Source organism: Podarcis bocagei (genome assembly GCF_964188305.1).
Source record: "Podarcis bocagei genome assembly, chromosome: 4".
Classification (NCBI taxonomy): domain Eukaryota; kingdom Metazoa; phylum Chordata; class Lepidosauria; order Squamata; family Lacertidae; genus Podarcis; species Podarcis bocagei.
In genome coordinates, this window is record NC_138128.1 from 94,731,299 (window position 1) to 94,753,503 (window position 22,205).

Sequence of the window (22,205 nt, forward strand, 5' to 3'; positions counted from 1 at the left end):
TAGTCCTGAGATGGTATGTGTGATGTTGTTGGGGCCAGTAATGGTGTTGTCCGGGTGTATGTGGCAGTATATATTCACTATATAGAAGGATCTGGCAACTTCTGTTTCAGTGTATCTGAAGAAGTGTGCATGCACACGAAAGCTCATACCAAGAACTAACTTAGTTGGTCTTTAAGGTGCTACTGGAAGGAATTTTTTTATTTTGACTATGGCAGACCAACACGGCTACCTATCTACTACTGGAACCATGGAAGGTTGTGTGGGGTCATTTTGTTGCGGCAGGAGGTGTGGACCAGATGCACACCTGACCCCATGTGTATTACAGTGGTACCTCTAGTTACAAACGTTCCGGAGGTCCGTTCTTAACCTGAAACTGTTCTTAACTAGAGGCGCGCTTTCGCTAATGGGGCCTCTTGCTGCCGCTGCACCGCCGGCACGCGATTTCCGTTCTCATCCTGGGGCAAAGTTCTCAACTCGAGGTAACTCTTCCAGGTCAGCGGCGTTTGTCACCTGAGGCGTTTGTAACTCAAGGTACCACTTCATAGCGATTAATATCAAATGAAGGAGAGAACTTGCCAAATAATAATAATAATAATTTTTATTTATACCCCACCCTCCCCAGCCAAGGCCGGGCTCAGAGCGGCTTACAAGCAATAATAAAAACAAGTTGAATGAATACAACTTAAAAACAAGATTAAAATACAACATTAAAATATTGAAACATTAAAATATTAAAATGCAGCCTCATCACAGGAGGAGAAAAGGAAAAAGAAAGAGGGGGAGGGAATCAAATTGGCTCCAAGCCAAAGGCCAGGCAGAACAACTCTGTCTTACAGGCCCTGCGGAAATAAATCAGATCCTGCAGGGCCCTGGTCTCATGAGACAGAGCGTTCCACCAGGCCGGGGCCAGTGCTGAAAAGGCCCTGGCTCTGGTTGAGGCTAATCTGACTTCCTTAGGGCCCGGGACCTCTAGGGTGTTGCTATTTGTGGACCTTGAGGCTCTCCGTGGGGCATACCAGGTGAACTGATAACAGCCAATGAAAAACGGCCATTATTAACGTGTCACGCACATTCGCGTGCATTTTATTTTTAACCTGACATTATATTTACTTATGCTGCAATATTTAACTGTCTGGCTAGGTCGCATTCCAGACAACCTGAGGAACTGTGTCAACAAAGAACATTTGACTGCAGCTACACATTGGGCCAGCATGGACCCAGGAGTTGTTCACCCAGAGCTCAATGGCGCTGCGTACAGGTAAGAAGTTTCTCTCGCCACCAGTTTAATGGCGTTCCCTTTTGTCTGCTGTAGACAGCATCCACTATGTATATCTGTTGACATGCTGATGGTGAGCTGTCATTGTGAGGCGTCAACTCGGGGAGAAGAGATTCAAAAGGTTTTAACGTTTTGAGTCAAATGCCACTCCCGTCAAATGCTATTGCTGTAACTTCCAAATCTCTTGTGGACATGTGGGGGTGGGGTGGGGCAGCTGGTACTCCACAATAACCAGATTTTTTGGGGGGGAAGCTTTAGTGCAGGGGTCAGCAAACTTTTTTCAGCAGGGGGCCGGTCAACTGTCCCTCAGACCTTGTGGGGGGCCAGACTAAAACACGCTGATTCCTGGACCGTCTGCGGGTCGGATTGAGAAGACGATTAATAATAATAATAATAATAATAATAATAATAATAATAATAATAATAATAATAATAATTTTTTTATTTATACCCCGCCCATCTGGCTGGGCTTCCCCAGCCACTCTGGGCGGCTTCCAAAAGAATATTAAAATACTATAATACATCAAACATTAAAAGCTTCCCGAAACAGGGCTGCCTTCAGATGTCTTCTGAAAGCCTGGTAGTTGTTGTTCTCTTTGACATCTGGTGGGAGGGTGTTCCACAGGGAAGGCGCCACTTGGGCCGCATCCAGCCCACAGGCCTTAGTTTGCCTACTGGTGCTCTAGTGACTGATCTCCCATGTAAAGGTAAAGGTACCCCTGCCCGTACGGGCCAGTCGTGTCCGGCTCTGGGGTTGCGCGCCCATCTCGCTTAAGAGGCCGGGGGCTAGCGCTGTCCGAAGACACTTCTGGGTCACGTGGCCAGCGTGACAAGCTGCATCTGGCAAGCCAGTGCAGCACACGGAAACGCCGTTTACCTTCCCGCTCGTAAGCGGTCCCTATTTATCTACTTGCACCCGGGGGTGCTTTTGAACTGCTAGGTTGGCAGGCGCTGGGACTGAGCAACGGGAGCTCACCCCGCCGCGGGGATTCGAACCGCCGAACTGACGATCGGCAAGTCCTAGGCGCTGAGGTTTTACCCACAGCGCCACCCGCGTCCCTTGATCTCCCATGTAGTTGCTGCTAAATTGGGGAGGGGGGCAACTCCATAACCTTCCCCCGCCCCTGAGAGGTAGCAACGTCATCTGCAAGAGTGTCAGAATAGTTAACAGCCCTCCTTTCATAAGTGAGCAATTAAATGCGGCATTAAGCTACTTTTCCCCTTTTCATTGGGATTTCTACTGGTTGTTAGGGACGTGGGTGGCGCTGTGGGTTAAACCACAGAACCTAGGACTTGCTGATCGAAAGGTCGGCGGTTCGAATCCCCGCGGCGGGGTGAGCTCCCGTCGTTCGGTCCCAGCTCCTTCCCACCTAGCAGTTCGAAAGCACCCCTAAGTGCAAGTAGATAAATAGGTACCGTTTTATAGTGGGAAGGTAAACGGCGTTTCCGTGTGCGGCGCTGGGTGCTGGCTCGCCAGCTGCAGCTTCATCACGCTGGCTACTTGACCCGGAAGTGTCTTCGGACGGCGCCGGCTCCCGGCCTCTTGAGCGAGATGAGCGCACAACCCTAGAGTCGGTCACGACTGGCCCTGGCGGGCAGGGGTACCTTTACCTTTTTACTTCTGGCTACCTATTTACACGGTAGCACTCCTTTGCAAGATTTCATTTCTGATTAAAAGCTTAAAAGTTGCCAGTTGGAGATCTTTTGTTCATGCTCATGCATTCAGTGAATCTGACTTCCAGGTCGATAGATATGCCTCAGACAACAGTTGTCATGTGCTACAAGTTAAAGGTAAAGGGACCCCTGACCATTAGGTCCAGTCGTGACCAACTCTGGGGTTGCGGCACTCATCTTGCTTTATTGGCCAAGGGAGCCGGCGTTTGTCCACAGACAGTTTTTCCGGGTCATGTGGCCAGCACGACTAAACCAATTCTGGCGAACCAAAGCAGCGCACGTAAACGCCGTTTACCTTCCTGCAGTACCTATTTATCTACTTGCACTTTGACGTGCTTTCAAACTGCTAGGTTGGCAGGAGCTGGGACCAAACAACGGGAGCTCACCCCATCGCGGGGATTCGAACCGCTGACCTTCTGATCAGCAAGCTCTAGGCTCTGTGGTTTAATCCACAGCGCCACCCGCGTCACTGTGCTACAAGTTACTCTTCCTTAAATTTTGTAGGAAATCTTCTTCACACACACGCACAATAAAATAAAATAAAAAGTCACACAGGGTCTCAACGGATCTCTGACGAGTGTTCTCCTTTCTCTCAGCAGGTATCCTCCCGGGGTCGTCAGCGTGGCTCCACCTGGCCTACCTACCGCAGTAGAAGGAATAGTCCCCAACGCCATGTCCTTATCGCATGGGCTTCCTCCTGTCGCCCACCCTCCCCACGCTCCTTCTCCGGGCCAGACAGTCAAACCGGAAGCTGATAGAGACCACCCTAATGACCAGTTGTAGCCTAAGAAAACATCATTCCCAGCCCGGGCAACTTTGGAAAGCGTGCGGAAAACCGATTGGACTTTGAATAGATGCAAAATCATGAACATACAGAGGAGGCCATATTATGTTTTAGAAAGTGGTCCAAAATGCAGTATAACGAGAAATGGTGGGAGATGAAAGATTTGAAAACTTTATTCCTCCATATAAAAATGTAGTTTGTCCCTGTTCAGTGACCTGACTCACTGTTTCTGTGTCCTATGGGTTCTTTGTTAAGCCAGAGAAGTTAGTAGTTTAATTATATCATGAATGTACTTGTCTGTGTACAGTTTTTAGAACATTAACAAGGGTTTGTTTGCTTAGTTGTCAACAAGAAAAAAAATATATATAAGGGAGGCATTCGACAAACCATTTTTGAGATTTGGGATCCTTTGTTTTTTATATGTTTAAAAATGCCTAAAAGCGAAGCAGTTGGTGAACTTCTCAGGACAACAATTTTTCCCATTTTTCTTTCTATGCCACGCAGTGCATTGTTTTTTCTACCTTCTTGTCTTATTTTTTTAGAATAATTTAATAAAGTAAAAACAGTTTCTCCTAATTTCGGCACAAATTCCCCTTATTTCAGAATGAAGACATTTCAAAGAGATTTTGAGGTGCAAAATAAAAGTTTTTTTTATAAACGAGCATTATGCTTTTTGTCACCGGTTAATATATATTATTGGTGGGATGCAGAGAGAGAGAGAGAGAGATTGAGAGAGGCACTAGACTACTGAAAAGTAGCTGCATTTCATTGCCTACATGGATTCCTTCCTGGTAATGTGGTAGGCTAGCAATATTTTGGGTTAAAATCATGTTTGTGACTGTGTCCATTTGTATGAATTATTATTTTCAAGAAATAAAAATTCCAAACAAATACCATGTGCACCATATATATGTATATATACATATTTATTTCTGGGTGATTCTTCATCTTTTATGAGGATTGAGGGATACTTCACGCTTAGGTTTATTTTGCTCTGAATGTTGTAATGCTTTCTCGGAAGAACAACATCATTAAATGCAGTTCTTTTAAATTCAGTATTTTACAGCAAGGATAGGGATATGTTTGGCCTTCAGCTTGGACTCCCCGGCCTTTGCAGCCATTGTCAGTGGTTAAGGAAAATGGAAGCTGAAATCTAACAGCAAATGGAAAATGAAAGTTTTTACTGACTGGGAAGCTGGAAATGATGTATTGGAAAAGAACAGCTTTCGTTTCATTTTTCCAACTATGCGAATCGGTTTTCTTACATCTTGGGACATAAAGTTTTGGTTTTGAAAGAGCATCAACTAGCCACAGAACAGCCAGCTTTTTAAATATATATTTCTCATTGCAAACCAATATAACAGTGGCATAAACATTTCATGTGCATATTAAAAAAACTAGTTTGACTAAGAATAAACGGATTAAATATGGAACACAATCCTACTGGAAATGTTTCCATATTTCATACACCCTTCCCCGCTGTCCTTCCTTCACCTCAGTCAGCCACTGAAGCAAATTATGGTGAAATAAAAACCTGGTGAAAGGATCACTCTTTATTTTACACTATTTTCTGCAAAAGGAGCAGCCTGGAATACTGCTGGCTTTTGAATTTGCTCTGTTGATGCCCATAAATGTTCATTTTTCTTCTTCTTCCCCTTAGATCTTGTAATTACATTCCTATCTTTTGATTAAATGATGGCTTCCACATTTTCGCATTATGGCTTTGTCCCTCCCTTTCCTAACTACCTCTTAACCCTCATCCCTCCAGATTATTTCAGACAATCTGCTAAATATTTGGAAAGCAGCTTGTCTGCCTGCCTGCCTTATTTTCTACAGGCTTGGCTGCCTCTCAGGATATTGCCAGCCAACTCAGCTCAGGGTTCATCACCGTTTCTATGCATGGTGCCATTTTGTGTCAAGATTGCAGCCCAAAACGTCACTTTGGTGTGACTTTGCCCGTTTTCGGTCATAGGTTCAACCGCCTCTCAATATATTGTCACCAGGCTTGGCACGAGGGTCCCCAAGGTGGGGGTGGCAATCTTTGCCAGCATTTGGACACTGGCCCCGTTTTGAACCAAGATGGTAGACCAGAATGTCGCTTTGGCCAAACTCAGCAGACGGGTACCCAAAGTGGGGGCAGCAGAGGGTTTTGTTGCCATGTGAACGCCAGGTGCCATTTTGATTAAAGTTGGCAAATGAGTTTGGCACAGCACCACCTGATTTTTGACATGACCATTCCAAACTTGAAAATTATACTACCTGTTGGAAACAAAAAACAAAACCCTCAAACGTCTCTTGCTTTCTACAGATTCCCCAGGCAGCCCAGTCACTCCCTACTAGTCCCTTTAAATCGGGAAGTGTGGAACTGGTTATCATTACACCCCAGAGTCAGCTAAGAAATTGTTTCGTTTGATTCTGAGTGATGGATCGTGTGGCGGTCCTGAAGCTTGTCTGAAAAAAGTACTGAACTTTGGCAGGATCATGCCATGTATTTCCTATGTTTCCCATAAAGGTGAAGATGCTAAAAGTATTTATCTAAGCTACTGGTAGTTACCACTAGGTGGCAAAAATGCTGTATTAATGTATTGATGCTGAGATACGATACAAAATCATCTGATTTTGGGGTGCGACACACAACCTGTAATTAGAATACAATATATTCTTCGCAGCCGGCATTTTGCATGTTAAGATGCCCAAGACCTATTGAGACAAGAAGGCAGATTTACTGTTATCGATCGTTAGCAACTTGACAAAAGAGAGACTAACCTTTCTTCTGTCCTGTTGTGATTTTGCACGTCCTGGAAGCTTGATAGATTTCCCCACTTTATCCAGAGCAGAAGAAGCAAAATCACTTCCTTCCAACCTAATTTCTAGGGTCTGGCTTAACTGTTAAAACGAGAAAACACGTGAAAGTGTTCCATGCCCTTGTACTTCTTTAGATACCGTTAAGCATTTTTCTTCTTTCCCATTTAACTTAAAGATATGTTAAGAGTATACCTGTCCCAGCTTGTGTGACTGCAATAATAATCATAATCATAATATCAAGATAGCAGCCAAGGCTAAGTGAGAAAGTACTGCACAATTCTTTTGATATGGGTACCAGCGGTGGAGCAAGCTGATCGGGCGCCTAGGATGGCGCGCCTGCCCTGCGCCCAAGGGCGGGGACAGCCATCCATGGGGCGGGGACAGCCGAGGCAGGACGCTCTGTGGGGCCTCCGAGGAGTCTGCCTGCCTCCTCCCACTCAACTGCCCTACAGCTGGGGGGAAGGTGGCGGGCGGACCGTTTGGCGCAGCACGGAGCCTGCAGGCACCCAAGCCACTGCGTCACTCCCAGGAGAGACATGTGGCTCGGGTGCGCAGCAAGCCCCGCAGTGAGTGCCACCCGGCATGTTGTCACTCCCCTCGGGGGTGACACCTGGGGCAGACCACCCCCACTGCACCCCCTTCCTCCGCCATGATTGGCACTGCATTCAAGGAAAAGGAGGATATTAAAGACATAGGAAGTTTAACAAATCGTCCAGGTGGCAAAATGCCTTGGGCCCACTGAATGGTGTTGAGTATGCTGTTGCTAATCCCTGCTTAAAGGTAAAGGGTCTCCTGACCGTTAGGTCCAGTCGTGTACGACTCTGGGGTTGCAGTGCTCATTTCGCTTTACTGGCCGAGGGAGCCGGCGTACAGCTTCCGGGTCATGTGGCCAGCATGACTAAGCCGCTTCTGGCGAACCAGAGCAGCGCACGGAAACGCTGTTTACCTTCCCGCCGGAGCGGTACCTATTTATCTACTTGCACTTTGACGTGCTTTCGAACTGCTAGGTTGGCAGGAGCAGGGACCGAGACTACTAGCCCAGAGATGGAAGGAAGAAACTACCCCAACCAGAGAAGAGTGGCAAACCAAGTTGATGGACTATGCTGAAATGGCAAAATTAACTGGGAGGCTCAGAAATCAAGAAATCAAGAACTTGAATAAGGAACGGGGAACGTTTACAATTTATTTATGAGACCACTGTAAGCAGGTTAAAACATTAGCAGGATTTTAACCACACTTGTAAAGTAATGAAAAGTATGGATAATTTAGAAGGATTAAAATTTTGGATAAATATTGATAAGGTAAAGGTAAAGGGACCCCTGACCATTAGGTCCAGTCGTGGCCGACTTGCGGCGCTCATCTCGCTTTACTGGCCGAGGAAGCCGGCGTACAGCTTCTGGGTCATGTGGCCAGCATGACTAAGCCACTTCTGGCGAACCAAAGCAGCACATGGAAACACCGTTTACCTTCCTGCCAGAGCAGTACCTATTTATCTACTTGCACTTTGATGTGCTTTCGAACTGCTAGGTTGGCAGGAGCTGGGACCGAGCAACGGGAGCTCACCCCATCGAACCGCCGACCTTCTGATTGGCAAGTTCTAGGCTCTGTGGTTTAACCCATAGCGCCACCCGCGTTCCTACAGCGCCACCCGCGTCCCTGATCCCTTATTGTGTATGAATTGCCAAAGAGCAAGCAGTAATGGGGGGGGGGGAATTAAATACAAAGACTGCAACCTGAAAATGGATATTTTTTATTTATTTAAAAATTATGAACGTGTACGCGAATGTTCATGTTGCCAAGTTACACGGCATTCGCATCTGGCTCCCTGATTTCCAGCTGCTGGAAAAGACATGTACTCTTTTATCACAGAAATGGCTCCTTCTTCACACAAACTGTTCTCCCAGCAGACGTGTGCTCACAAACACGAAATTGGAGAGAGACGCAGAGCTCAGCATTCCCTTCCTCTGATTCTTCCTCTCTACGCTGTTTTCCCTTAATTGAAAAAGTATAGTTTTAGTTCCACAGGACATTATCGCCATAGCTGTTTCATTTGAGCTAAGCAAGGAAGAGGATGAACTATCGCCCTGCGGAATGACGCATAAAAGCCACCACCATCTGGGACTTCTCTGCTCTTTGCTTAAGACAGAAAACACTGGTCACGTAAAGGTCCCCACAATGAAGGGATTTTGGCCTCTGTTTCAGCTGTTTCTTCGCGTGATGCAAAATGAGTTGGCATGAATGCAGACTTTTCTACACCTAACCTAGAAGTAAAATGCAGTGTACACATAATGTGAGTTGTTACCCTTTTGCCATGAAGTTAATTATCAGAACCCTTTAGTCGGGTTGCCATATTTCAAAAAGTGAAAATCTGGACAGAAAAGCCTTTTTTTTTTGCAAAATTTTTGAGCCTTTTTTCTGGGGGTGGGGAGTTGCAAACTTGTTAATGTTTTATTTGGGGGCCAAAGTTGTTGAGCTTTAGGCATTTTTTAGCTACTTTTTAGGAAAATCAGCAAAAATGACACTGCCAGCAGCAGTTGCCATATGGATTTTCCTGGATATCTAGTTGATTTCGGCCTGGACACTGCTTTCGGATACAGTAGTCCAGGAAATTCCAGACGTATGGCAACCCTGCCTTTAGTAATCTTCTAGGAAACAGTGATGAATTTCCTGAGCTGAACAGGTTGGTAAATTAAACAAGAATTTCCAAGAACCTTCTCCTTGGCCTATTATACAAGGATTGCTTCAGTAGTTGGTGGGCATTGCCTTGTGGGAACATATCTGGGGGGCTAACTTGAATAAAATATGGGGGGCAGGTAAGCCCCGCCCTGCAAAATTAATCACATGACGTGGCACACACCATTTGAATGGCCAATGCCCATCAACTGGGGGGGGGGAATAATTTATTGGAGGAGGCTGAAGGGACCTTGGCCCCTAGGAGTTGGTTCTTATGCCAACTACGGTAGCTGCCATTCCATTTCTTGGTCTCGCTTAAGGTGCTGGTTCTTATCTTTAAATCCTTCCACAAGTTTGACCAAATGATCTTAGAAAGTGCAGCTATTGATATGAGCCTACCCACCTTTTAAATGCACTGAGACCTCTCTCTACCCGGCATGCCTCCTTTGGGGGAAGCTAAGTTGTCAATTAGGAGCAGGGCTTTCTTGGTGGCTGCCCCACTTCTGGAGAAGTCTTTCCCTCTTTGTGATTTTAGGTGTCTCTGAAGGACTACCCCACTTGGAAACCCTCTATAGTTAGAGGGAAGGAAGAACGTACTGTGGTTTCTAATGTTTTGGTTTTAATATTTGCGGTTTTTGAGTCTATTTAGTTTAATTTATTTGTTTATAAATTGTTTTCATCAATATTGTGAGCTGCCTTGAGCAATTATGTAAAGGTAGAATATTAAGCAAGCCAGCAAAACAACAGAGTATCCAGAAATTTCAACACCCCCCCCCCCATGCATATAGGGTAAAGCTAAGCTGCCCTACTTCTTAGTTTTCAGAGTAGGAAAATTGCCCATTATATTCCATTCTGTTCAGCAGCTGACATCTTTGAAACAGATTAACACATCACTTGGCAGTTCTCATTGCATGCCTGCCTTTTACGGAATTCATATGTAAACACAGAACCCCCTTGCTGTCCCTTAAAGGGCATAGCAGGACAATACTGATTTCAAAACATATTTACTATATAACAGCTTTTATCCATTTATCGATTACTTGAATAAAGGAGTGGTTGGGAAACTTGTAAAATCATGTACAAATTAAACAAGGGCTGCAAATATTCAATAGGGTAATTTAAAATAAATGTGAGGCTCTTATGTGTGTGTGTGGGGGGGGAATATAATGTATTCATTAATTTAAAAAAATCCACCCCACTTTGCTTAACCAAGTGAATTCAAGGCAGCTTAGATAACACAACATAAAAAATCATCAAATTCCAAACAATTAATATACCACTTGCTAACTGCCCAGGTTGCTTCTATCCTCTTGCTCCGTAAGTGTATTTTCACTGACTGCTGTATAGCAGTCTTGGATTTGAGCTTTCAACCTAAAATACTGAAAGCTTCAGAACTGAATAGGGTGTGTGTGTGTGGGTGTGTGTGGGTGTGTGTGTGTGTGATGAAGTGAATTGACAGTGACAGCCCGAAGCAGGATTTTAAACATATTTTAAACATAAGCCAATTTTAAACATATTGCTGTATGGCACCCCAATCTCTGAGCGATGTGAAACTCCAAAGGTTCCATGCGCTCATGTTTCATTTCGGGAATGAGGCACGGCAGAGACTGTGGTGTCTTTGTGATATATGGTTTATTTACACTGAGCCTACAATAGAAAGGTTCACAGCCTTAACACCCTAAGGGGGTCTTGCTTCTCCCATAGTGACAGCATTGGATTCCAACAGAAATCAAGCATAGCTCTGTCTCCCAGCTGCCCAGCCTGCAGCCTGCCAGCTTCTAGTTTACATAACTCTCAGCTCTGGTCATTGTCTTTCTAACTACCATCGAGCTGAGGGAGCAGGGAACACCCATTTAGCATCTGACACAGAACCACTTCCTTTGTTATCTTAATGGCCCATATTTAGAGGGCCATTTCCTCTCCAGGGAGCCGGCCTGGCTATTCCGGCAGTTAAATCGGCACTGGATCCAGGAATTAGGAAGCAACCTACACCCCCAACTCATAGCAATATTAAAGGTAAAGGTACCCCTGACCGTTAGGTCCAGTTGCAGACGACTCAGGGGTTGCGCACTCATCTCACTCTATAGGCCAGCGTTTGTCCGCAGACAGCTTCCGGGTCATGTGGCCAACATGACTAAGCTGCTTCTGGCGAACCAGAGCAGCTCATGGAAACACCATTTACCATCCCGCCGGAGCGGTACCTATTTATCTACTTGCACTTTGACGTGCCTTCGAACTGCTAGGTTGGCAGGAGCAGGGACTGAGCAACGGGAGCTCACCCTGAGATTCGAACTGCCAACCCACAGTGGTTTGACCCACAGCGCCACCCGCGTCCCTTAATAGCAATATTACTACAGCATAAAAAAGGAGGAATATTACTGAAAACAAAAGACCCAGACATCAGTATGTTGCAGGGTGTCAAGGAGAAAAACAACAACACAAATTAAAGGGAAAAAACCCTGGATATACGTTTCCAAAATATAAGATAAAAAACAAATAAAATAAAACCTACATACAGCAACAGTGTTTTGTGTTGCGTAGGCTCCTATGATGTAAGTAATGGGTCCTGCCTGCTAGCCTGCTCCCTAAAATATCACTGGTTTGCTCATTTCTATATACAGGGTGCCTACATTCTACATGTGCAAATGGCTTTACAATACGATAATCTTTATTGTCATTGTCCCATACAGAACAACGAAATTGAAAAATCTACATAAGACATTCAAAACCCAACAAGCTTGCTATCCCAGCTATCCCAACCTGGTTAGCCCCCTAAAAACTCTGACACCCCATTTTTAAATACAATATGCTCCCATACAGACTCCTTACAATGCATTTAAAACCAAAATTGCATTTGGGTAGAAACTGTTTCTCAGCCTGCTAGTCCTAGTCTTTATAACCCTGTACCTTCTTCCAGAAGGCAGAAGCTGATAGCTATTAGGTCCATAAATTACCATATAGCATATATTCAACACAAAAAACAGTGACAATTTGTTGTTGACAAAGGACAGCTGGACATATAAAGGGCCCCATTGCCTTCAGTAGCTTAGTGCCTCACCATACCTAAATCCGGCCCTGGTCCTGCTGGTGGGGAGCAAGGGCAACCTCTGACTCCTCTCTATCTGAGTCTGCGTTCACCCTGCGACTCTCAGCCTCTAACCCTGTCCTGGAAGACCCTCCTTCTCCTGACCCCCACATGATTGCTCAAACGAGAACGCCTGACTGTGTGTCTTCTTCCAAAGCCACCAAGTTCCCTTGTGCTGCTTTGGCTCTTAGAAACCAGACAAGGAGACATAGGAAGCATCTGTTTCCCGAAGTCGATTGAAAAGAAGGATGGCTGCCTCTGCCCTCCAATATTTTTAACTTTAAAGCTTTAGTTTTTAGCATGCTGCGGCAGATAGTTTTACATTCAGTGGAAGTTTCCCTATGCACAACCTTTTCTGCCGCAATAAATTAACAGCCCTGGTGGCATCCGAAGCTTCAGAAAGTTTCCATTTCTGCCTGAAGGAATGAGTAACTATGCTTTATTGGCATCTGGATGACGCTCTTTACGAAGACGCACAAAATCAAAATTGCGTTACTTCAGTCACTTAGGCTTTATTTTACTGACGTGGTTGCGAAATATGTTCCTTGTGCCATCACAAATGAAAGAAGAGCAGATGGCAAGGAAAACTAACTCTTCAATTAAGATTAAAATATGCTGTCGTGCCAATTCAGCTTCATTGAAAGGGTTTCATAGGTTTGGGGTGTGACTGAAGGAATCAGAGCTTCCAGGGAAAGGGGAAATCCATAATGAACGTGCAGCTCATCAGACCGATTTCATAATTTATCATCAACAAGCTGAACACTGTTATCTCTGCTTTAGTGTGGTGAAGCCTGTTGTGGAATGATCCTAGTGTTATACAGTATTCCGAAGGACTTGCAGGTCAGAGATCACTCTCTATTTCCTTAAAACCATGGAGAGACCTGGTCTGAACAGAGACATTGGATTCTTATCTCATTATACATGATTAAGCCATTTCTCACCTTCTCACCCCTTGCCTTTTCCTGTAAGACCTATTACAGTCGTTTAGAGTCGTCAACAGGCTCATCTCAGCTATCTGCCAATCTCCCATTCCCACCACCCTTCTGAGTAATACCCCTCCCCACCTTCTCACTATATAGAAGGATCTGGCAACTTCTGTTTCAGTGTATCTGAAGAAGTGTGCATGCACACGAAAGCTCATACCAAGAACTAACTTAGTTGGTCTTTAAGGTGCTACTGGAAGGAATTTTTTTATTTTCTCTATTTCCTGTTTCTGATCATGGTGGCAGATGCCTCTGTTACACTACATGGTGTCCGTCTGTCACTAATCTTTTTCTCTAGAGGAGTAGCAAGAGAAAGTAAAGGTTATTTCGGGGGAAGTAGAATAAATCTCCAGGAAACTTCAGCCAAATACACAGAGAGCAGTTTGAATGAGTGACAGCCACAGTTTGTAAACTGGCTGGCGAAGCATTTATAGTATTGTTATTGTTTTTCAGAAGAAGCTGTTTTTGTGAAAGGGACGTTAATGAAGAGAAGAAGTCCGAGCACATCAGGAGAAATGATTGTGTCAGGAAAAGATTATGCAATCTACCATATTGCAAAAGCAGAGTCCGCCTAGGATTTCTGTAACCATGGTATCTGGCTGCAACGGCACCCTAGACAGGCCGCAAAAGAAGAAGAAGAAGAAGAAGAAGAAGAAGAAGAAGAAGAAGAAGAAGAAGAAGAAGAAGAAGAAGAAGAAGAAGAAGAAGCAGCAGCAGCAGCAGCAGCAGGAGGAGGAGGAGGAGGAGGAGGAGGAGGAGGAGGAGGAGGAGGAGGAGGAGGAGATTAACATACTACAGTTTAAAACAGAAAAGACCACTGATGAACAAGATAGACAGATAACACAGAGACCTGGAATTACTGTGCAAAGGTGGTTCTAAAACAGAAAGGTCTTTTACCAGCCTTCTGACCTCACCTGGAAATGAAAGGGAGTTTCTTTCCCACTACTGAAAATACCTGCTCCAAGTTACTGTGCTTTTTACAGCTGATGTTCAGAGCAAGACGCTGCAGGTAACCCCGGAAAACTGGGTGGTTCCCTATCATTCAGTGGCAGAGCTAGATCCATAAATTACCCCCAAAGCTTTTAACATTATCCGGTGCACTGTGACTTCCTCCAGAAGAAGGTATTCACCTGCTCCACCCCTCCACCTGATCCATCTTATCTTTCTTCCTTTGCCCTCTACATAATCTCCTGCTGTGGCTGTAGAAACCAATACAGGAGAGACATGTTTTGTTGCAGCTGGGGCAGATGAAGGCATCCAGTTGTGCTGATGCATCTGTAGCATGGCGTTTCTTCTCTCTGAGATCCTCCCAGCAGTCATTCCTCTTCTGGTCACTGCTGTGGGTACACCACTTCCAGTCATGGCAGTCATCCGCAAGGGATTCCCACAGACGGGGGTTGCTAATTGCCAGCCTCCATGTCATGTTTGCAGACATCCTTGTAACACAGACCTGAATCTAGCTCCTGGTAGAGCATGTCCCTGGGGATCTGACCAGTGAGATACCCACTGGAGATGTGGGAGTAACAAGTGCAGATAATTGCTGGAGACGTGGGAGTAAAAATGCGAACTTAATACATATGCTGATTAATTGCCCGACGATCAGACCATTCTGGAGCGAAGTGAGGATATTTATAGCAAAAGTAATAAAAAGAAGTTGTTATTTAGGGGAACTGAATTTAATTCTAAATTATATTCCAGAAACTTGTAAGATCTCAAACGGCCCAAAAATAAAAATGGTTGTATTGTGCTATATTCGAAGCAAAAAAACTTGTTTTGATGAATTGGAAGAGTTGCAAAAAGATTCCACTGAGCATATGGATTGATAATATGGACAAATTATCTACATACAAAAGAACTGCTTGTCAACGCAAAATAAGAATGGATAAATACGAAGAAATTTGGAACAAATATCAAAGTGACAAGGCGGATAACAGTGGGAAACAGAGGGGGGTAGACTGGTGATAAACAAGGAGTAGGCACAGGGATATTACTGTATTTAAATTTGTGTTGTCAATTTGTGTTATTATTGTTATAATGGTTTTTTGTTGTGTGTATCTTTTTAGCTTGGTGTTTGTATTGATTGGAAAAAGTGAATAATAATAAAGGCAACCTGTAAAGCTCATACTTTATGCCAATTGGGCTGAGCTCCTAACTGCTACCTCCCACATTGTTTTTGCTGCATTAGCAACACTGAAGTGACTTCTTTGGGACGCAAGCCTGGGCAGTGTGTGCGGCTGAAATATACTCAGAGTCGCAAAGTGATTTCATGCTCTTTATTCAGCTCATAGTGGTGAGGAGGAATGAATGAAAGTCCCCTCAAAGTATCTGCTTTATATACATTATTTACACAATGGGCTGCACATGATTGGTTAATTCTGGAATTCTACTGTAAGCCAATCAGGTTGTGGATTCACTTATATCTGGAGCGTGATTGGGTGGTTCCTGCCAACCAATCATACTGCTGCATTGTTCTAGGACCAATCAGACTGCTGCATTCTGAATCCTATTGTTTTAGGACCAATCAGACTGCTGCAGTTTGGATCCTATTCAACTCAGTACATAACAGCGGCAGTCCTGGGGCTGCCCAGATGCCCCTCTCGGCCTTGCTGATGTGGTCCAAAGGAAAGGAAAGCAATACATTTGGCACCAGCTTGGCTGCAGGACTTTCTGGAAGGAGCTAGGCAAGGCATCATCCAACAGCCTTAGGGACTCCACTCTGGCCTTTTCTCCTCCTGAAGATGCCCCACATGGCAATGAGTATGGATTGTTCCTCAGGGTTTACTCCCAAAGCCTTTGCCGAGTATGAGAATATCCGCAAGGTTTAGGATCAGAATATTTCTTCTCCTAGATGGGCTACATTTCCAGGTGGACAAACCCCACCTGCCCCTCATTCCCTCCTCCTTCTTGACCATTGGGCCCACTATTGGTCTCACCTGCTCAATCTGCCAGATCCTGTCTTCACATGCAGGGGATGGACAAGTCCCTAACTCACTGGCAAGTCCTTAACTCATCAGCTACGCTCACCTGGTTTAGACAGCCAGTCAAAGCTGTTTCTTAGGGTGTGGCCACTAGGAGCCACGAATGCGAGCTGAGAGCAGGGTGGGGATCAAAGTTGGAGGAACTACTCTAGAAGGAGCACGATGTGTGTCCCCCACACAGCAGAGATTCTGCCCCTCCCCAAATACACCCCAGTTAGTGAAGACATTACTTACATTCCATTTTCTGGTTCCCACCACCGCCAATATAACAAAATTTACACATTTGGGCCTCTGTCCTCATGAACCTTGTTTTTTTGTTGACCTCTGTGCATATGAGCAATAAACTCCATTTGTTTGTCTCCACAACTGCTGCCTGTCGTCATCGCTAGACTGCACTGCACTATGAAAATAGATTAATTTTCTTTGGTTGGACGTTACCACAATCTCCCTTTCCAGCTGGCTAGAAAGATCAGGCTGTTTTACACCAGCCAGAAGAGGGTTTAATCCTTGATTCTTCCAGCTTCCATAAATCTGTCTGCGTTGTACCACTGCTAAAATTCTTCGTAGCTTGCGTCATAGCTTGTAAAATCTGTTGAGCTTTTCCTGAAGAACACAATCTCTCCCTAGCAAGAACCTTGCTCATGATGATCTGCGAGCCCAATAAAGTTCCAAAGGGGACTTCCTATGGGAATTCTGTTTCAGGGATTAATCTCATATCAGAAATGTATCACCCCCAAAATTAAGGAAGACGTATGTCTCATGCAGTTCTTTCTCATATGTATAAACCTACAGAAATGGATGTGAAGCTTGATTGCTTAATAGGCACAAGAGGAGAATGTAGACCATGAATGAAAAACAAAAAGCAAACACACACAAACAAACACACCATTTGGCTTGTGAAAGAGCGCAGGATATCTTTTGAGGGTTTAATTTTCAAACAGATGCAGGCATCCTAGCTGTAGCAAGCTTTTAGAAACAGATAACACTGAAGCTTTGTGGGATGGGAGCGTGCAGTGTAGCAGCTCCTGACTGCTCAACAAAGCTGATTTCAGAAAGCTCAAGGAACTACTGGCTGAGATTCCATGGCTTTGTTGTCATTTAGTCGTGTCCAACTCTTCGTGACCCCTTGGACCAGAGCACGCCAGGCACTCCTGTCTTCCACTGCCTCCTGCAGCTTGGTCAAACTCATGCTGGTAGCTTCCAGAACACTGTCCAACCATCTCGTCCTCTGTCGTCCCCTTCTCCTTGTGCCCTCCATCTTTCCCAACATCAGGGTCTTTTCCAGAGAGTCTTCTCTTCTCATGAGGTGGCCAAAGTACCCAAAGAGAAGGGAGACCAAGATGGATGGGGGTTTCCAAAGGTGAGATATTTAAGGAACAATTGCAAGCCATTCCAACCAGAAAGAAAAGTGGGAGGCATTTGAAGAAACATGTGTGGCGCCAGCAGAAGCTCACAGGTGACCTGAGGTTTAAAGGGGTTTTGTATATCAAATGGGTGAAGGGGGAAATCCTGAAAGAAGAGTGTAAACCCCAGTAAGCAAGGCTTTGTTCGGGGTGGGGGGGGGGTGAAATGGAACATGTGTGCTGAGTTTTTGTTCGCCCATGTTGAAGGAGGCTGAAATTAAAAGAGAAGAGATGTCAAAGGAAGTAACAGCATAGCAAACAAGCCAGGCTGGACCAGCTATTCCAGGAAAGAAAGAAAAACCCAAGAAGCTATAATTTGGCTTCTATGCACAGGGGGAAACCCAGGCCTGTTAAAAGCTGCAGAAAACCTTGATAAAGATTACCGTATTTTTCGCTCTGTAAGACGCACTTTTCCCCTCCTAAAAAGTAAGGGGAAATGTGTGTGCGTCTTATGGAGTGAATGCAGGTGGGAGGCTCTGCTCAGCGCTCCCTTTAAAGAGCCGCGTGGAGCGTGTGTATGGCTCTTCGGGGCTTTTCCCCCAGGAGGGAGAAGGGCTGTTTAAAGGGAGCACGGCTCTTGGGGGCTGCGCACAGCTATCCCATAAGCCAGGACAGCCAGCAGGATCGCTGTGCAGCGATCCCGCTTCCTGTCCCAGCTTCTGGGATTCAGATTTTTTTTTCTTGTTTTCCTCTTCCAAAAACTAGGTGCATCTTACGGTCTGGTGCGTCTTATAGAGTGAAAATACAGTATGTTGAGACTTTCAGCATTTTACAGTCTGTTTGTCTTGACTTTGAAACCAGCTTTATATTTAGTTACCTGATGCACTAACCAGTATTCACAATGAGTTACATGGGTTTTTGTTTTTTTTTTTACATTTTTGTTATGGTTTGTTTTGTTTTTAATTATGTAACCAGCTCCCTTAATGTGACATAAAAGTTAGCTAGAGTTTGTTGCTAGAAAATTGACTTGGAGCTGATGGATGCTTTTTCTGCCTTTGTTACATTGAAGATATAAATAGTTCTGCCTTCACAATAGCTTGCTTTGAGGGCTTCTGCTGAAAAGGTTTCATAAGCCTGCAGTTCCAACTCCCCGATGTTGATGGCTTGGTGGGGGGGCAGTGAGGATTCAGCGCTCTCACCTCTCTCCCGGAGGATGGGGAGGGGGGAGTCATATGGTGAATGTGGACAAAAAAACGCTGAAACAGGGCATTTCGGGACAGCGCACCAGAGGATTTAGATATGGACTGTATCTCTGGATCGTTCAGCTGTGATAGCTTGGAGCTGGCACAGCCAAAGAAAAAATCCACAAAAGGAGCAGTTTAACAAGTAGTTAAAATAGTCCCACTTAGAGGAAGATGGAAGTCTGTTTGAGAAGAAAAGGAATTAGCTTTAAAGAATATGGTGACCGTATGCAAGAACTTATGGATTTATGGTTGTATGTATGTTTTTTCTTATTTTTTCTCCTTTCATTTTGCTTTCTTATTTTATTATATCTTCATTTGTAGTTCTCCTTTTATTATCTTGGTGATCTTATTCTGTATGTTTGTTTATTCAGTGTGAAAATTAATAAAAAGCATTTTTTATATTAAAAAATCCACTTCCCCACTCTAATGTAGCAGGCAAGAGCTGGCAGGGTTTCAGGAATAGCACTGTACACTGCACTGGATCCGGACCACAGCAGGGGGCAAAGGGTTAAAGCCCCCTAATCACCCCATTTGTTATGAATGGTCTCTCCCCCCCTCCCCCGCTAGTGCACACACTCTGCACCCCCCCCGCCATTGCTCGTATTATTGTTTGATTTGGCCTACAAGTGCTTGGCATGTAGAAATTGTGAACTAACTGGCACAATAAACTGATTTTATTTGCAGGCGACGTGCTTCTAACCTTGCCTGACTTTAAAGCTTGTCTTCCCCAAAAGTCTGAGGTCAGAGAAACTTAATGGGGGAAATGGCTGAATAATTATCAGTGGGATGAGATGTTGCAAATACGGTACAGTCATATCTCCGGTTGTGAACGTGATCCGTAAAAGCAAGTGAGAGCAGGAAGTCAGAGGCAGGACACTATTGGCACAAAACACCTTCAGTGCTGGATTTATGTATAAGCTAAACAAGCTGTAGCTTAGGGCCCCACTCCCTTGGGGGCCCCCAAAAAAATTAAAGGAAAAAACCTGGATGTACGTTTCCAAAATGTAAGGTAAAAAACCTACACACAGCAACAGTGTTCTGTGTTGTGTAGGCTCCTATTTTGTTATGTGCAAATGGCTTTAGATACCTATTAGGTCCATAAATTACCATATAGCATATATTCAACACAAAAAACAGCGACAATTTGTTGTTGACAAAGGGCAGCTGGACATAAAAAGGGCCCCATTACCTTCAGTAGCTTAGGGCCTCATCAAACCTAAATCCGGCCATGGACACCTTCAAGAGAATAACTTTCAGCTGCTGAGCTCACAATTTTTGGGAAGTGGGGCCTTTGCTCTGTGCCTGCAATGGGCGATGGAGCAACCCTAAATCATTCACTGCAATAAAGATTGCACAAACATTGTTTTCCCCTCACATAGATTGCTCAAGCACATGTCCTGGCGAACGCTCTCCCCAGGGAGACGCTCCTGCCACAACCTTGTCAGTCTTCAGGAGCCAAGCTAAGACATTTGTGTGTGCTCAGTCCTCCTGCAGTGGTGATCACCTTTTAGTGGGGTGGGTAGACCACAGGGACACAAAAAGTTGCCTGGCCATTGGTCCATTTCGCTCAGTATAGTCGACACTGGCTGGCTGCTCTCCAGGGTTTTGTGGCGTTTGCCCCTAGGATGCGTCAAGGAAAGAGTTAAAAATGGGTGTGATGTGATTGGCCAGTGAGAATGTGAGGGGGGGGGAGTAAAAGATAGAGTGGGAAGTTTTGAAAAGTCAGTTAAGGTTTGGGAGTTGGGAGTTGAGACTTGGGTGTTGGAGAAGGAAGAGGGTGGAATAGGCAGTGGGTTGGTCGAGTGTTATTGTGAGAGAGTGAGAGGAATTGTTAGGGAGTCAGATAGATACAGTGGTGCCCCGGAAGACAAATGCCTCGCAAGACGGAAAACTCGCTAGACGAAAGAGTTTTCCGTTTTGGAGGTGCTTCACAAAACAAATTTCCTATGGGCTTGCTTCGCAAGACGACAATGTCTTGCGAGTTCCTGCTGTTTTTCCCCCTCCCCCCCTTTTTCTAAGCCGCTAAGCTGCTTATCAGCTGATCCGATCAGCAGATAAGTCGCTAAAAGCTGCTAAAAGCTGCTAATAGCGCTAATCCTCTAATCCGCTAGACGAAGAGAATCACAGAACGGATTCTTTTCGTCTTGCGAGGCACCACTTTAGTTGGGAATAATCAGTTTGGAGTTGTTAGGAACTAAGTTTAGGAAACTGACAACAGAAAAATAAACCGAAACCATACGCTTATTCCTGCACTTAAAAATAAACTTGATTATTTGTTTATGTTAACAACTATCTGGACTCCGTGTGTCCCTGTGAGAAGCGGGGTGGTGGCAGCGAAGAAAGCTAACGTCAGTGGTGGCACAGGGTCAATAGACCGTCAAATGTCCGGGGGCCCTGTGTGATTGCCACAGTTTCAGGAAAGCAATCGACCTGGAGGCATTGAAAGCAGATGTTCTGCTGCTGAGAAGATTTCTGTATTAATGTGGTACAGTGGAACCTCTTGTTACATACCATCCTCCTTGCGAACACTTTGGGTTACGAGCTCCGGTAACCCGGAAGTAGATGCTCCCGGTTGCGAACTTTGCCCCGGGATGCGAGCAGAAGTCGCGTGGCGCGGCGGCGGCGGCAGGAGGTGCCATTAGCAAAAGCACGCCTCATGTTAAGAACGGTTTTGGCTTAAGAATGGACCTGCAGAACGAATTAAGTTCGTAACTGAGGTACCACTGTACTGGATTAATATTTTACGTATTTGTAATTGTTCATTTGTTTTAAAGTTTTCTGGTTTAAAATTGCTTTTGCTTGTCACTCTGAGACTTTGTTTTGTTTTCTTTAAGCAACGGATAGTTGTAATTATGAATAATAATAATAACAACAACAATCAATAACAACAATAATAAATAGCTTTAGTATAAGAATTTTATAGGGAAATTGATTGCCCTTGTTGTCATGGAATGCAGGAAATAGGATCACATCGTCTAGTCAGTGAGTGTCAGGCTTCGGGAAATTGGCTTCCTCCCTCATGGCAGTAAACAAGAAGATCAAACAAAAGGAACGTCTTACCAGTTAGATAATCACAGTGAGAGAGAAAAGAACACGTCTCCCTAGAAATGGTGGTGCTCCCAATTGAGGCTCACTCCCCCCCTTTATTAATCTACGTCACTCTTGTAATCTGAGTTTGTACCCTCTTTGCTTTCTGTTCTGAGACTTTGAGCTCTTCTTGACCTTGGGCTGAGCGGAGGAATGCTGTCCAGAGACGGTGTATCTGTTAACTCTCATCTCTCTCTCCCCCCCCAGTGTTTCTTCTCTTAGCTGTTCCCCATCCAGTATTTCCCAGCTTCTGCCTTCTGAACTGTGCCCCTC

The 22,205-nt window shown here is 44.8% G+C and overlaps 1 protein-coding gene and 1 long non-coding RNA gene across 6 annotated transcripts in view; one reads left to right on the top strand and one right to left on the bottom strand.

The window, feature by feature from the left end:
* CTBP1 (C-terminal binding protein 1) overlaps positions 1 to 4,625 on the top strand; it is a 55,936-nt gene extending 51,311 nt beyond the window's left edge. For 4 of the 5 annotated variants that reach the window (XM_081191784.1, XM_081191786.1, XM_081191788.1 and 1 more), the window contains 2 exons: positions 1,141 to 1,258; positions 3,547 to 4,625. In XM_081191784.1, the coding sequence (XP_081047910.1) occupies positions 1,141 to 1,258; positions 3,547 to 3,733 (305 nt within the window). In that variant the 3' untranslated portion in view covers positions 3,734 to 4,625. The remainder of the gene's footprint in view (positions 1 to 1,140; positions 1,259 to 3,546) is intronic. The other variant, XM_081191785.1, reaches the window with a different exon arrangement.
* LOC308585845 overlaps positions 1 to 18,194 on the bottom strand; it is a 196,680-nt gene extending 178,486 nt beyond the window's left edge. Inside the window, exon 1 of the long non-coding RNA XR_014007622.1 lies at positions 18,045 to 18,194. This is a non-coding gene — a long non-coding RNA (uncharacterized lncRNA). The remainder of the gene's footprint in view (positions 1 to 18,044) is intronic.
* Positions 18,195 to 22,205: the final 4,011 nt, after the last annotated feature.